The 17,088-nt window shown below is 37.0% G+C and overlaps 1 protein-coding gene across 3 annotated transcripts in view; it reads right to left on the bottom strand.

The window, feature by feature from the left end:
• Positions 1 to 17,088, bottom strand: part of RNASEH2B (ribonuclease H2 subunit B) — a 42,654-nt gene that overhangs the window by 1,545 nt on the left and 24,021 nt on the right. Inside the window, exons 6-11 of one of the 3 annotated variants that reach the window (XM_031615867.2) lie at positions 14,726 to 14,790; positions 14,047 to 14,152; positions 10,069 to 10,147; positions 9,049 to 9,091; positions 4,280 to 4,360; positions 1,652 to 2,340 (exon numbers count right to left, since the gene is read on the bottom strand). In XM_031615867.2, coding sequence (XP_031471727.1) covers positions 2,233 to 2,340; positions 4,280 to 4,360; positions 9,049 to 9,091; positions 10,069 to 10,147; positions 14,047 to 14,152; positions 14,726 to 14,790 — 482 coding nt within the window. In that variant the 3' untranslated portion in view covers positions 1,652 to 2,232. Of the gene's footprint in view, positions 1 to 1,651; positions 2,341 to 4,279; positions 4,489 to 9,048; positions 9,092 to 10,068; positions 10,148 to 14,046; positions 14,153 to 14,725; positions 14,791 to 17,088 lie in introns of those variants that run through there. The other 2 variants (XM_031615868.2, XM_031615869.2) reach the window with 2 other exon arrangements.

The raw sequence follows: 17,088 nt of genomic DNA, 5'->3' as shown, positions 1-17,088 counted from the left end.
TTTTTCATTACACTGTCTTGCACTTCGAGTAGTGCTCTTCAAAAGGCTTCATCATCGGTGCATCCCTTTTTCTACTGATACCAATTTGGAAGGCATCTTTTATTCTCAAAATGAACCGCTGGGCTAAGTTGAATGCTTTTCAAAACCTAACCCTTCCAAGTTCACAACTGCAGTTGCTCATTCTGGGCTCACTGAGTGCTTGTTCTTTCCAATTCATAGTAAGAAAACCCTCTGGATAAACAAACACGTCTGCTACAGGGTTTGTTTTCACTTCTAGTCCAGACAAGTAAGGTAGAAAAAAAAAAGGCAAGATGGAAATTCACAAAGTAGTGCACATCAAAAATTATCACAATGACACTTACTATTATTTTTTAAACTTATCTAATAGTTAATATCAAAATAGGCAGCTTTACTGACAAAGCTGCTGATACTCTGCTAAAGACACCTGAAGAGCAAGGCAGTGTGGTACGATAGGAATTTCTCTAAGCTTAAAAATCAATGAAGTGTCTGCATCTGAATCACACATTACTGTTTGGATGTATACTGAGAAACACTACAAACTGTCTTCCAGAAATAAGGAAGATACAGCAACGATTCTTCAGAATGTCTGAAAAGAGTTTATTTATTCTAAAGAATGATACTCTTGGCCTAGATGATTCAGTTTGAACAAACTGAGAAAATTAACTCTACATTTGTTCCTGTACATTTGTTCTCATTGAGAAAGCTCATTGGTGAAATAAGTATCTTTGCAATCAGAGATAATTCTACGTATTTGCCTATTTACAAGCACAGCTTTGAAAAAACAGTTTTGAAAGGCACACAGATGCCAACAAACAGCAACTACAAAACAGCATACAATGCACAGGAAAGTTTTACATTCACTTCTGTTTGGAAAAGAACACCACAGAGCTCTTTAACCTAACAGACATCACTGTACCATAAGGGCTGTAAAAGGCAAGTAGGTCTGAAGTGGGAAAATGGCAGTCACATTTTCTCTAAAAATCCCTATTATCAAGGGGTTCAAGTAGATTCTCTATTGAGCTGAAGTAGCAAAGAATGATCGTCTGTCTCTTCAAAGCATTGTAGCTCAACCACAGTAATGGTGCAACCCAAGAAATGCTGGAAGAAACCATGCCTTAGTGCTCTGCAGGACTGGCTACATCTATACAAACAATCCCAGTGACTTCATCATTTTTTCATTCTGTGAAATGTAAAGGTTGCATCACACTAGATAGCTATATCCCTTTGTATAATACAGGAATACTTTGTAATGAGGAAAGAATACATACAAGGGTGAGCTGTATGTTCAAATAGTAGTCCAACTATGTGCAGGTCTTCATAAACCTAAATCTTATCTAAGATACTCAACATTTATAATTTTGCATCCAACACTACATAGACTTTTTCAAATGCACACTTTTGTCTTCAAGTAAATCTTTCCCTAATTATTTTCGTAAGGACCTATACACCTTGGAACTAAACATAAAATATTTCTATATTACTATGTGTTAAGAGATTTATCATTGAAGCCCACAGCAATGTTGTAATTCATTAAGGATTACAATTCACACAAAGAAAAATACCAAAAGCCCACAAGAATTGAAGGCTAACCCAACCCCTGAAACATACAGCAAACACAATAAACACAAACTGTTACATAAAGCACTTTATTGCATTACATGCATGTTGAAATTTATCACAGTTGTTTCCAGCATACTCAAAACCAAAATCCCAATATATCGTTGCCTTGATAAACTGGAACTAATGGTGATGCTTACTTCAGCACTTAGATTCTCATCAACATAGAAATCTGATTATGCCACCCCATTTGGGTATTAAACTGAGTAAAAACCTCCAGAGCGCTTCAAGAAATAATATTCCTGATGAACAAAAATCCTCTCTTTTAACACTTGTCACGGGAAAGGGCATGTCTCCAGGCCAGAATGGAGTGCAATGAAAAAACTCTGTGGTGCTCTTGACTGAGGTTGCCCTAGAAGATGAATTAATACGGCTGCACTGTATGGTAAGTGCTAATTCCACTCTGGAATTTCTCCATGGTATTGAGACAACAGCAATCCCACAGATATCTTCATCACACTCCACCTCAGACACAGACATGTCTCAAATACACTAGTAACAAAACAAACAAACAAACAAAAAAAAAAAAACACACCAAGAGATAGCTTAATGTAAAAGTAACCACTATATAAAACTTTTTTCAAGAACAAGTGTTCATTTTGATGCTTTAGGTTTGGAGCTAAAAAAAGAAGAAATGGATTTCATTCCACTCTTATCAACTTTGGCCAGAGCCTTCTGAGCTGCAGACATCTTGCTGTTTGTCTGTGAGTAAAATGAGGAACAGAAGAAGTTAAAAAGCATGCCCATAGGATGGGAGTATAAGGTACAAACTCCTAAATATACAAGTCAAGTAAGAAGTTGAATTACATTTTTGCTAAGATAATGTTATGCAGGCTTTAAGTTGTAGGGAGAAAAAAAACCTTACAAAACAAATTTGAGATTATTCAATCAGAAAAATACTTGTCATAAATTGCTTAGCCTCAGACAAAGACAGAGAATCAATTACAAGGAAAAGGAGGAGAAACATCTTTCCTTTCTGCAGAATGAGATATCCCAACTCAAACGTTTACTTTTGGATAATCCCTGAGTGTACATTAAGAGGAATAATGCATGCAATATAACAGATGCATACTGTACCCTCCGACTCAATCTCATGATTATGCTGTCAGCAGGCTCAATTACAGCCTTGCATTACTGATGATGAATAATTCACACTGATTTATTATCAAATTCTTCACGTGCAGTGAAATAAAGAGAAAAGAAATGGAAGAACTGAGAATGAAGATGGTAACCAACATTTGCAAAGCACTTTGAGGCCACTGGGACAACTTCCCAGACTTCTACACCTAAAAAAAATTTTATGAGGTATTTATTTATTTTTTTCTTAAACAGTGCTGACCTCATTTCTTTCTCACATTTTAAAATGTTAAGTTTTAAACCTCTAGGTGTTTTCCCTATTAAGAAAGCTTTGCTTTGTCCTTTCTTTATGATATTTCTCAGACTGCAGGCCTTCATAATTACACTACTTGGGATCAGCTAGAAGGTTATGGACAAGATGGAGATGGGCAACTACAGTATGATTGTGTTACTGTACAAACATAAACAACGCTTTAAAAAAGGAAAAGAATACTGTACTATATGGAATCCAAGAGCTTTCTTTCCTTCCCAGAATCTCTCATCAGTGTGCTTCATTATCCTATCTAACATTAAAAGGAATTATCTCCCCTCAGTCTACCTTTATGCTCACTTCAAAACCAAGGGGTAGATAATAGAGAAAGGGGAAAACACGTAGATTTTATACCAGTTGACATCTCCACTTGGGGTCAACCTGTTCACTTCAAAACTACTGTGTGTGCCCCAAATATGAAAAAATTTGAAGGGAGAAAGGGTTTTATCTGTCAATAGCTGTTTCTCTTTGCAGAAGGATGAAGAATAATCAAGCCTTAAGGCCTCAAGGTCACAAGACCAGCGGGACAGAGGGACTTCTTAGCTCCCAGTGGACCTCAGAAGGATTCATTTTCTTTCAGTATTACAAGAAACAACTCAATGCAAGCCTCATAAGCTTGGCGAACACAGACAATCTATTTTTCACATCTATGTTGCTCTCCTACGAATAGTACAGTGGCAAGCAACACTGGACTCAGATTTGAACTGGCCTCCAAACTTGTGTTGGACCTGGAAGACAGCAAGCTCAGTGTTGATTTAACTGTGCTAAATTGACATAAGTAAGTGCACAAGCAATGTTTCTACGTTAAAATACAGCCTGTCTTCACAACCCTTGGAATTTAAGTGCATTCTGCCATCTTTGCCTCTTTTTCAAATAACCGAAATATAACAGTTGGAATCACTATGCCATAAGATTTATCATGTACTGATTTCAAAGAGCTTTGCAAACATCAGCTGAACATCTTAACACACATCAAAGTCTGACAGTTTCACTGGAATGTTCACTGATAAAATACAGTTATAAATAATAAATAAATAACAGTTTAGTAGAGTTTAGAATGGAACACAAAGACCTGAGTCAAGTTATGCCTGAAAGCTGATGATGATACAGCTGCAGACATCTGCCATTAGGCTTTTTTTTTTTTTCCTTTTTTTCTTTTAATGTGTTTTGGAGTAGAAAAAAAGGGACTCTGTGCTAATACTGAGCTTTAAGCTATGCTTTAATAGAACATGCACGACTGCAAGGCTTACTTACCTTTTTGTTTTTCAGATTACTGCTGTTAAACTTAGTATAGTCTTCTTCTGCTTCCACAGGGACATCTGATAACTTCCTTTTCTGAAATGTTAGAGTGATGAAGTTGCCCTGTCAACCACTTTTATGATGTACACACATGGAAGTTACAAAGCTTTGGCTTTGTAACGTAACCATAGCACCAAAACAGGATTGGCAACGAACTGAGGAATCTGCAGTAAAAGTTGAAGATTTCTTTTTGTAATTGTCTTCTTTACATATATGTAGCCTCTGCAGTAATCAGAAGATATCATTTACTGTCATAAGATCTATTATTTCTTCCCAGCATCTGAAGAATGACTTACAGAAATGACTTTAATCCAGTTTCTAATTTCCATGATTTTTATCTGTGGTGTCAGAGAACCTTTATGGAGCAGCTGTTGGAAGCCAGTGTCTAACAGCCAGTGAATCCAGACTATGGTCTTGTCAATCTCACAAAAATGTAAAGGACCAGCTACTCCAGCCAGCATTATTGCTATCTGCCAGCACAGGTGGATCACCATCTAGTCTGTTATCCGTTTGTGCACAACCTCTAAAATTAATTAGTTCTTACAGTTTGGCAAAAAATGAAACACTGACATATAGTTCTGCTGTCTGTTTCATCATTTGAATCCAGCACTATATTGAGAAGTTTGACTCTGCATGTGTTGGGTGCCTTCTAGTTTCAGAAATAATAGGACTTAAGGGTTCTCAGAACTTCACATGATCAGGCTGTAAGAATGAATATTTTTTTCCATAAACTGTAAGCATGTGTTTAGTTTAAAGGTGAAAACTTTCTGGTATGCTTCCAAAAGGGGAAAAAAAGTGTATAGTATTTTACAATGTCGTATTTTTATTATTATTATATATCTGATATTACTACCCTGTCCTTAATATCCTGTGAAATCTAAGCTGTGGCCTTCCTAGTTTCTGTGCCAAGGAGAGTGATTTTGCAAGCAACTTGGATGGTACTGTACCATTTTAAGATCCTGTTTTATTCATTTTGTTTACGGAGCTTGTGATCCCCACTCCCCACCCTGCCTTCTCTCTTTCTCTGGCACTGAAACCAGGTCTGCAGCTTAGATTTCTCAGCTGCTAGAACCAGATCCAACAGCAGCCTTTTCTTTTGATTTCAACGGTATCTGGATCAGACTCTGATAGGATAGCCTCTGGGAGGCTGTTTACTGAGCTGCGATTACATTTTCAATTGACAATCTAATGAATAACAACTATTCTCTTCTTTTTGGAATCTGATAAACAAGTTTTTAAAACTTATAATAAAACGTTTGCATTTCAGCAAAGGATTTGGTCTTCAGCTGTAGTAGAGCATACGTATTCTTTGTAAGCTGTCTTATCTGCAGCCAATGGCCAGACTCCCTGTGCTGACAAACCAGACAGTATGAAGATTACAACACAAGATCAATGGCATACTCTTAATTACAATACAGATTACAAATAATTTTGATTTAATCATTAAATCACAATGTCCAGACTGCATCCAGCTTACTTTGGTACTAAAAGAGACAGAATCTGTCATAGCTTTTTCTGTCAAGCATTGAAGCTTCTAAATTTTTCTTTCCTTACTAATTCATCTTAACATCATTTGAAAATGTGCAATTACTTTACTGTACTAGAAAATACATGCTATACTCTACTTTATTTGCAGTAATTGTATACTAGACTGCAAAGACACCTTGCCCTCATGAGGAGAAATTTCAATGCAAGTAAAAATGGTTGAAAATGCACTAAAGATTTCAGTGTACAAGTCACACTCCTCTGAGGTTGTGAAATAAAGGAGAATTTTAAGCACCTTAAGTTGCAAAGATAGATACATCATGCAAATCCTGCTCTGGAAATTCATGGGATCCTCAGCAAGATTTCACTGCCCAACAACTGAATAGTTCTAAGCCTCGTTTCCTCTGTAACCCAACTGCTGAAATACAACAGTTTTTAAAAATAGATTCTAAGAACTATCCCAATGGAATAAAAGCTATTCATACACAATATGTAATGTACATCACGTGTAGTTTAATATAGTTGTTGTAACATCCTTATACAGCTAATGAATATCAGTTGGCTCATGATGTGTGCTTAATATTTCTTACAATGTGTAAAGATAATTCTTAACAGAATCAAAGGGCCAAGTAACTGTGCAGCCAGAACAACTGTCCAACCACATGGAAATAACTTCTATCCACAGATATACATTGGAGAACAAATGCTATTAATAACAGTAGGGCCCAATTATTCCTACATGTGCTAGCTGACATACTGCTTAAAAAAACAGTCATTGAACCAGCCAGAAATGAAGTTATTTTAGACTTTGTTTCGGTAAGTAGCAGGGACTTTGCAGGAAAGGTCACTGCAGTAAGAAATCTAGTTTTAGTATACAGAATATTCAGTATATAGAGTGCCTCAGTTTAAATTAAATGACAAAGAAACTCAAAAATGGGGCTCAGGATTCCAGAAGGGCAAGCTGTGCAAATCATTTGTGCTATTTCTCAAAGCCAAAGCAAAAGGCTCGATATGCGAGGAAGATATTTTGAATTGCAAAAGAAAAAGATAAAGTGATTTTGGATGTTCCAACTCAAAGTGATAAATCTTGAAGAAAAGAGTTTGTCAGACTAGACCAAATGAATACTGCCCCTACAAACACTTGTACAGATGCACACATTTCCCAGCCCTCCTCAAATTAAAAGATGTTAGGAGTAAGCAAAATTCTACAATGAATGGGAAAAACAAACAAACAAACAAACAAGAAAAAACACATTTGTTTTAGGGTCAGTTAATACAGGGATAAAGTGAGAACTGCCAAAAAGTCAAGCTGAGTTAAATCTTGGGAAGGAAATTAAAACAAACAGAAAAAGGTGTTTTAGCCACAGAAGCAAAAATGGAATCAAAAAAGCACGGCTGCTACCCATGAATAGATATTAAAACTAATCTATGTCTAACCCTAAAATGGATTAAATCCTTTGCCTCTTTGTTTTCAAAAAAGATGAAGAAATTAAACACGAGCAGAAAAAAAGAAATCTCTCTGTTCAGGACAGAAGTAAAACTCAATACACTGACACTGTTGGGAGAATGCTTCAAAAATCACAAGTCCAGAAGTAAAATCTGGTAACTATTCTACTAGATAGGGACTATATTCTACAGAACAGCAAAATATCCATTATACGTTAAGAGAAGAAAAGTAGTAATAGTAGGACTCAGAAGAGTAGAAAAGGGGAAAAAGCGAAAGAAGGAGGAATAATTAAAGACACAGACTAAGTGAAAACTAAATGTGGGTAATGCCTACTGACATGGCCTTTTTTTTTTCCCTCCACAAAGATAATACATTTTCAGGTGACAGTAAACATAAGAGATTGCCAGAGGATTTGACCCCTGACGTAACTGAAATGATATAAAATGAAGATTACATGAGGATTTTAAGGTAGGTAAGAATCTGTGTGAAAGGGAAACAAAGGCAAATAATGCAGAAAGGCATGCCACAGGGATTGATGAATATTGCCAATGGAGTGCCATGTACAAAATAAACTCAAAACGATCATTATTAAAGATAAAAGCATGGTAACATTTACTGAATGTACACCACTGGGTACCATTATGGCTATTTAAAGAGCTTGCAACAATGTGAAGGAAAAGCCAAAGAACCTTCAAGACTTGAAACGTTATAAATAGATGAAATGTCCAGAAGTACAAGGTCACGTACCTACCTATCAGCTGGCTGCATCAATTTCAGGTATAAACTGAATGCTGATCCTCTAAGGGTTGCAGTGGAGAAAAAAAGACCTGTGTGTCTTAACTGTTTACAGCATAACTATCTGCCAGATCACACAGTAAGAGTGGCAAATGGAATTCTAAAGTATAATTAGATACAGTACTTCCAGTTAAGACCAGAAAGGATTAGTGCCACCATATTGCACTGATAAAGATGTTATCATGAAAAATTTTGACTTCGGTCACCTGTCTTCAAGCAATCTTGGAACAGGTGCAAAGAAATGTTACTACAATTATGAGAAAATGGAGAACCCATCTTCCACAATCAAGCTTAGATTCACAAAGCGAAAAGAGAAAGGACATGCATTTTCCCTTTACACACAGAGAGAACTAATGGTTATGGAGGGAAAAGAGCCATTTCAATGAAAAAAAGAACACAATAATGTTAGCACAAAACCACGGGGGAATAAATTGGCTATGAATAAATTCAAGGTGGAATTTACAGGAAGGTTTCTGAGCATCAGAGGAATGAGGTTATAGAACAGAATTCCAAGAGAAGTAATGGAAATAAAAATCCTAATGAGTCTTACAGTGGAGAACGGTCAGTGTACAAGAGATTATCCAACATGGTTGTCTGGGAATCTGTGACCCAGGAGGTCCCTTTCAGGGTCCTCATAAATTACATACAAAAGGAAACCTATGAGGTCATATTGTCCCATCAACCTCAATAAAACTAAATGAGCAAAACACATAAGAAAAGACTGCTGACCAAAACCATAAAATAAGTCTCTCTCTTCTCCTTCCCCCCCCCCCCCCCTTTTTTTTTTAAATTGGAAAACCAACCAAAATATTGCTTAACATAAAAGATAAAAGTTCATGGTAATGTTCTTGTGTTATTTCAGGCTGGGTTTTTACAAGGCCAATTTACTTTACATATTATATTGTATTGTACCCAGTTCTTGGCTTAGTTCAGTTTTAATAACAATTCAGAGAGATTAGCTTACAACATATTATTTCTGTCAGTATCTTTCTCTTACCTTCAATGGTGGCTCTGGTGCTGGGACTGTATGTTCTGGAAGACTGCAGAACAAAAAGACTTCACATTATAAATTTAGACAGCTGGATGGCACAACCTAAATTTTAACTCCTCCCCAACAGAGTTTGCTTTGTGTGTCAGTTGCTCACACATGGCACATGTTTACAAAAAAGTGGCTCATGGACCCTGTCTGTATTTTTCACTTAAGTAACTAAAACAGTCAGAAACATGGGCTCTTTTAATATTTCTTACTCTGGGCAGCCAAAACAGGAGAACCCCACCTTACCATTGAAAACTTTGTTTTTTTTAGTAAGATGATATCATAAAGCACACAACACAATAACAGCACTAACACTAACACATAACTATAACAAATTTAAGATATGGGGCCTCTGAGGTGTGAACTGCACATTTAATCTATAGGCCACTATAAGAGAATGCACTAAACAAATCTGAATGGAGGGGAAAAAACAGACTCCCAGACATACTCCAAGCAAACTGTTGCTGGTTAAGAACAAACACCACTATGAGGACACTGACTCACCTGATAGATAAGAATAGATAAGAAGTATAAGTTAGTACAGGTTAGATATGTGGACTCAAATCCCAGCAGTACTGAGTGATTAGGAAAAAGGAAAGAGCACTGGGGATGAGGACTGTATTTCCAGGCAGCATTATTCATGCTCCACAATTATGGACAAAGTGCTTTAACTCTTTGGATTTCCTTTTATTCCCCTCTAGAATTGCATAAATTGCATGAGCTTTTCAGATGCAACTGTGATAACAGACGGAGGAGATTTAGATATCATTACGTCTCTCCTCCAGCCACATCCTTAGTAGCACAGAAGGGCACAATGTACATTTGAAAATATCATATTTAAACAGAATCACAGAATTGAAGGGATTGAATTGTGTTATTCACTGTAATTTTGATAACCAGATATGAATATTCAATAGAAATGACCAAAAGGACATTAATACATGCCACATGTGGCTAGTAGCTAGCTGAAACAATGCTTACCCTAGGTATTTTGACAGCTCTTTGCTCAGCTCTTCAGTAATATATTCTGATATTAACCCATGGGCATACCGCACGTAGTCTTCAGCAACAGGGCAGAGAAAAGAAAGGAGAAGGAAAAAAAAAGAGCATTCACATTATATATAGTCATGCTGCCTTAGACATGATGTATGCACTACCATAAATCATAAGGTTGAACTAATAGTAAGAGACTTCTAATGGATACACTGTGATGGTTCTCTCTGTTGAGTAGTTTATGTTATATGACACTTGTAGCTTTATTTAAAAAGTAAAGACTTACTACACTCACTTTGTCAGCACATGTTATTAATATCTGCTGTATGTACTTAACAAAAACTGTTCACTTTCTGAGAACACCAGATATCATGTATTTTTCCGAAGAAATTAAATTTTAAAAACCTGCAAAAGTAAAAAGCTGACTCAACAGAACATGCAATCATTAATTTTAAAGCATCTGGATCTTACAATTATTTGGCAAGCGCTTCAGTACTAAAGTACATTTTCTGGCTTCAACTGAAAACAATTAGATGAGACAATGAGTCTATTTCAAAGTCTTGTACTTAATTTCAGTACTTTATGGAAAATGCCAAGGCCTATCTAAACATCACTGGCAAGACAGGATAATTATCTGTGGAAATAAGAACTACTAGAAGCTGTTCTCAGTACAGGGCACTCCTGCTATAAACGTCTTTCTGAGAGAAAGGAAAAAAAAAAAGGTGACTCTTTTAAAACATGAAGTTCTAAACCAGATCTTTTCCAGTCACGTTCTACACTAGCACTGACTGATCATGGGCTGGATCTTCTAAACTTACTGTTTTTGAGGCTGCTAGGGAGTAACTTTATCCGCACACAGGAAGCATTTGCCAGAGAGACATTAAACTAAAATCTCACCTCTGAATTCCATGTACAGCATGCCAGTTCTATCTGCTCATATGACACACTTAAGAGAGTTCAGAAGTGCATGGTAAACTTGCCTCAGTGGTAAAGAACTATTTTTAAGGTGTCAGAGAGTTTCCTTTTTTTTTTTTTTTTTTTTTTTAAATCAAAAAAGCCCAGTACAAACTGGCATTGAAGCTGAGAGCGTTAACAAACTGACATCAGCATATGCATTTCAATCAGACTGTCATCAAATTCACAGAATCTTCTGTCTGCACTTCTCCTTCCTCCACTGTCTTTATTCATCAAGTCTTTGTCACTCCCTAAGTTTTCTACAGGGTCAGGAGAGAAGAAGAAACAATTTCAATCCAAGACAACGTCACCTCTGCATTTAATACGCCTAATTTATCTCCTAAGAAAATTATTCCCATCATTTCACTCTTAGCACTGTAACATTGAATGGCAAGAACAAGTCAACTACTTACTATCAGAACCAAATATAAAATAGAAAATGTATTTCTGCCTTCAGGCAATCTTCACTGACTTCCTTTAAATTAATAGAATGGCTTGGGTTGGAAGGGGCCTCAAGGATCACCAAGTTCCAACCTCTGTGCCACGGGCAGAGTTGCCTACTGGAAGATCAAGCAATAGATCAGGTTACCCAGGGCCCCATTCAACCAGGCCTTGAATACCACCAGGTATGGGGAATCCACAATTTCTCTGGGTTACCTGTTCCAGCACCTCACCACCCTCTCAATGAAAAACTTCTCCCTGAAATCTAACCTAAATCTTCCCTTAGTCTAAGACCACCCCCCCTTTGTTCTGTCACTATCTATTCATGTAAAAAGTCAATTTCCCTCCTGTTTATAATTTCCCATTAAATACAGGAATGCCATAATGAGGTCTCCCCACAGCCTTCTCTTCATCAGACTGAACAAGCCCAGCTCCTTCAGCCTGTCTTCATCGGAGAGGTGCTCCAGACCTCTGACCATCTTCATGGCTCTTCTCTGGATACACTCCAACAGCTCTACATCCCTCCTGTACTGTCAGTCCCAGACCTGGATGCAGTACTCCAGATGGGACCTCATGAGGGCAGAGCGGAGAGGGACAAATCCTTCCCTCACCCTGCTGGCCACCCCTCTTCTGATGCAGCCTAGGATATTGTTGGCATTCTGGGCTGCAAGTGCACACTGCTGGCTCACATTAAGTTCTTCATCTACCAAGACCTCTAAATCCTTCTCAGCAGGGCTACTCTTAAGGAGTTTCTTCTCCCAGTCTGTATACATACCTGGGATTATCCCCAAACCAAGTGCAAAACCTTGTATTTTGCCTTCTTGAACCTTATTACCTACACGCAGGCCCACTTTTAGAATTTATCAAAGTGCCTCTGGATGGCATCCCTTCCTTCTGCCATATCAACTGCACCACTCAGCTGGATGTCATCAGCAAACTTGCTGAAGTTTCACTTGACCCCAATCACTGTTTGCCTTCCAGGCACTGTTCTCAACTTAGTCTTGATTCATTATTCACCTGTCAAACACCAGGAATATTTGTGCAGCTACCTTGTCTTCCCAATTAAATACTATAGTTTCACATCTTAAACTTTCCCTCCTTTCCTCCTTGCACTTATTATATACACCTAGGTTTTTACCCTGTGACATGTGTAAAAGCTAACTATAATATTAATCTATTTGTAAGGTAATGAAATTTCACAGTACTCCTACATAAGTAATTCTCTACAGATATAAACTGCACTGTCATGACAGTGAAAGATCAGGCAAGAAAATGACGCTTATTAAAAATAAGTGTTGAATAAGGTCTGTCTGACTTCCTGTCGTTCATCTTGCTACATACAGTGGAACTTCCCCCAAAACTTATCTATTTTTAACCTGCAGCATTTCCAACTTAATTGCTGCTCTTTTAAATCTACAAATCTAAAAAGACAAGTATATGCATGCTTCCATTAGCAAGCAGGAAGGTGGGAAAAAAAAAGTGCAGATTAGCAGTTTGGTAACAAATTTCAGAAATAAAGTATTTAGGTATAGTCAAGATTGTCACTGTCAGGACAGGACAACTTTCCATTTCATTAAAGTAGAGGTAGGAAAAAAAATAAAAAGCTACTGTGAAGTTAAAGTAACTTACAAGTTTTACAGCATTGCCTCTTCTTAAAAACGATGTATTACAATCTCTGTTCTATAAAACTGTCTAGCTGCCTCTTAAATCTCATTTACGCTGTTTCATTTGATATCATTATTTGGTAACTCCTTTTCCACTTTGTCAGCAAATTGCTTTGTTTTTCCTTATTTTTCAATGGCATGCAGACTTCTGAATGTCTTAGTAGTAATAAGAAACAATTTGATTTTGTTCATTTTGTTCAGAACCTTTTTTTATTTTCATTAACTTTCAAACAATTTATTTCCCAGAGACCATTTTTAGGTTTGTCTACACAACTTCATATCTATGTGACAATCAGGATGCAGACCTCACAAGCAAAAAAGTTGATTAGAATCAAACAGGACCACTTCAGGCTTTCTGCTACAGGTGCAGCCACTTTCAGAGATATTTAATACATATAGTATTGAAGTTTTTGCCCTGAATAAGTGCACTTGTGTGTATTCTACACCTAATGTTTCCTCTTTGACTATGTCTTTCCTATGATCCCTTCCCTTTAAGGACAATCATATCAACAGCATTTGCATGCTAATAAAAATAGACTTTTCTAGTATAGGTACTTTTATTGTGTGGATACTCATACATATTAAATACATGTGCCCCATTACACAAGATGGTCTCAGTTCTGCAAAACACTTCAGCATATATTTCAATGAGAAAACTACTTTTCTGCAGGTTAAGAAGCTAAAACAATCCCAGGTGAGACCTACAGTTAAATGCAATGGCCCCGATGAAGATACCACCTCAGAAAAGTCAAGAGACTCAGTCACAATCTGCCTGAAACTTTCTGTGTAAGGAATACATTCACTGCAGAGGCCACTTTCAGTACGTTTCAGATGCTGTTTTAACTACAGGCATGCTACTTCACAAAAATTGAATTTATTACAGTGCTTAAATGGTTAGTTTCCTTACCTTCTTCAGCATCGGTGATTTGTTTACTGCTGACAAATGTAGCTGAATATATCCTTTCACCTACACATATATTGTTGCTTTTAAGTGCTTTCACTGTTTGATTGACCTGTAGGGAACCACAGAATGAAATGTCTATATCACTGTTGTTATGCACAAGTTAATGCAGTGACAAAGCTCTTGTAATTTTGTTTCAAGCATATAAAACACTCAAGTTATGGACTGTGGTGAAATTTAATATACATTTGTAATGACTAGCATATGAGCTCAAAAACGCAAAGAAGCTAGCACGTTTTTGAGCATGTTGCCTTGGTAACACAGCACCAATTTTACAGCACCCTGAGATGAGCAGAGCTATTCAGAAAGAACAGCCACCATTATACAGGTGAGAAATGTACCTGCTAGGACAACAGAGAATCCCTGAGCTCAGATGGACTGCAAAGATGGATTACCGAGCGCTGTTATACCATATCTAACACAGAACACTGTCAGACAAAGAAATTTTCAAAAACACTAACAGAAACTGTCTGAACATAAAAACTCAAGCATTCACTGCAAAGTACATTTCCCCTAGATTCAACTGAGGGATGCCACATGGCTCAAGGCATAGATATGAACAACCCAATATGCACTTTGATTTTAAACATAACGTAATTCTGAAAGTAAAAGGGAAACACAATACCTTTTTCTTTAACCACTTCAATGTCTTCTCTTGGCTGTACTTGTGAAATTTCTGACTGCCAATCTCTGAAATAAAACCAAATAAGGGGAAGAAAGTCACAACTGGTTTGGACTGCATTTTCAATGCACTTAGAATCTTCAGAGCTGTAGACAGAGTACGGATGTTAATTTGCAACTTGTACGTGTTTGATATCAGGGCAAAAAGTTTCAAAAATACTGGAAATGTGAAAAAATAAACAGACTGAACTGATATGAGTCTGAACAACCTAACAATCCTTAATTAGGCTCTAATCCAGCAAAGTACATATTTAATTTATATATGTGTAATCTCTTGCTGCCTGAATTCAGTAAGACTTTTCTCAAGCCCTTTGCCAAATTTTCGCTGCCCTGTGTCACTGGAATGGTCATTTTAATTGCACAATTTGCAACATAAAATGTTGTTTCTATGACTACTTTAACAAAACAAAACAAAACAAAAAAAAATCCCACAAAACCACACCAAACCCCACTACACAGTATGTTAATCCAATAGTTTATGAATTCCAGCACTTAGTAGGGGGCCAGCAGAGAGGGCTGGTAAGGAAGATAAACTATCTGCCCTTTCAATAATCCCTTTTCCTATAATTCCCTATCCTCTCACTTCACAAGGCAACTCTAACTGAAGTTTTAACTCTATTCCTTTGTTATGTGACATAATATAGTGTCAGAAGAAAATAGAATTAAAACAGCAGAGTATACTCCTAGTGGGAGGAAGTACAAGATTCATTTTTGATTTATTGTGCAGCATAAATTAACTTGATGATATAAGAATTTCAGAAATTGTATCCCCTGTGACAACTAGGGTACCATGAACATTTCACTATTCATGTGTGATCAGTTAGCTGCAGATATGTGAATTCAGGATGCTGAAGCAAAGGAGACAGAAAATTACATGGGCTGATAGAAATTTCAAGATAAAAATTATTGAGTATTACTTCACAAAGCTACAGTTTTAGAAATGGAAAAGAATACCTAATCAGATTACACAGGAGATTTCAGAGTCCGCAATGTTTGAAGCTTGTTCTTTAGCAGGTATTTCAATAGCTTTGAATCTCCTGTATACCATTCCCATAAATACATACATCTGTTTCATGTCATTTACTGACTCACGATCATATTTCAACACTCGGTTCATGGAGTTTCCTTTTCCCCTTGCAAACAACAACATATTATTTATGATTGTTTCAGCATTTCCTTCTTTGGGGTTTATCTTGGCTCTTTCAAACTGCATACAAATATCTAACTATTATGCACTCTTTATGTATGCATGGTAGGGGGTACAGAGAGGTCAGGGAAAGCTGTCTTCAAGATAAAGTTTAAATCCATCTCACTAGCTGTAGAAGAGTAAAACAAAATTTTTTCTGAGTAAGAAGGAAAAAAGGGCTAATATACACTTTGCTTCATGAAGTTGATGAGTTGCAGGTAATTAGGTGTGACATTGCTGGTTGCAGTGACTTACAAGATCTGAAAGAGAAGACGCAGAAAATGGGGGAGACACTGGATTCTTGAACCTGCTTCTCAAAGAGCTAACATGGTTTGGGTCCAAGTACAGTGAGAACAATTCATGGATTCCTCTCTTATCTAAGAAAAGTTCGAGGAAGGTACATCCTCCTGCCACCATCCCCCAGACCATGCTGAAAAGTAATTCCAGTCTAGATTCCCAGGCAGACTCCCCCACAACAGTATGATTCAGAGTGACTCAGTTAGGGAAAGGAAACGTAGAACTGTGAAGCCATTTTCATTAAAACGTGAAAAATAATTATGCTGAATCCTTCAGAGATCACTTTGTTTGAAAATATTTTGTGTGCTTGACAGTTTTGACTATTCAACTCTAGAACTGACAATATCTGAGACCTCTGAAGAATTAAAGTGAGTTATGAAAGTCACAAACTGCTGACAAAAGGATTCAATATTGGAACGTGGTTTTAACATGTGATGCACATTTGATATTGGTGAGAGTTAGCAACTATGTTTGATAATATGAGTATATATTGGAAAGCCTTTTTTCCCCCTAATGCGTCTGGTGCCTATAAAACTGGTCTGAGACATCTGGAAAGATTGGGTTTGAGAAATACAGATGGAATATAAGTGGTTCTACAATTAAATAATATGTTCAGCGATCGGGTAATCGCTATGTAGACTTGGAAGTTTCCCCGATGTATTGTTGAGCAAACTGCCTAAAGCACATTTTAACATCCATTTTCTCAGTGTTTTCCATAACTCAGAAACTCATACGGCCCCTTTTTCCTATCTTCTGGGAATACAAGCTTGGCAATATTACTTAGTTATTCTAATCAGGTAAGTTTTCTTGGCTCTTCATGTTAA

Source organism: Phasianus colchicus, chromosome 1 (genome assembly GCF_987193195.1).
Source record: "Phasianus colchicus chromosome 1, bPhaCol1.hap1.1, whole genome shotgun sequence".
NCBI lineage: Eukaryota > Metazoa > Chordata > Aves > Galliformes > Phasianidae > Phasianus > Phasianus colchicus.
Note: the sequence above shows the minus strand (reverse complement) of the source record. Positions and strands in the feature narration are given on the sequence as shown.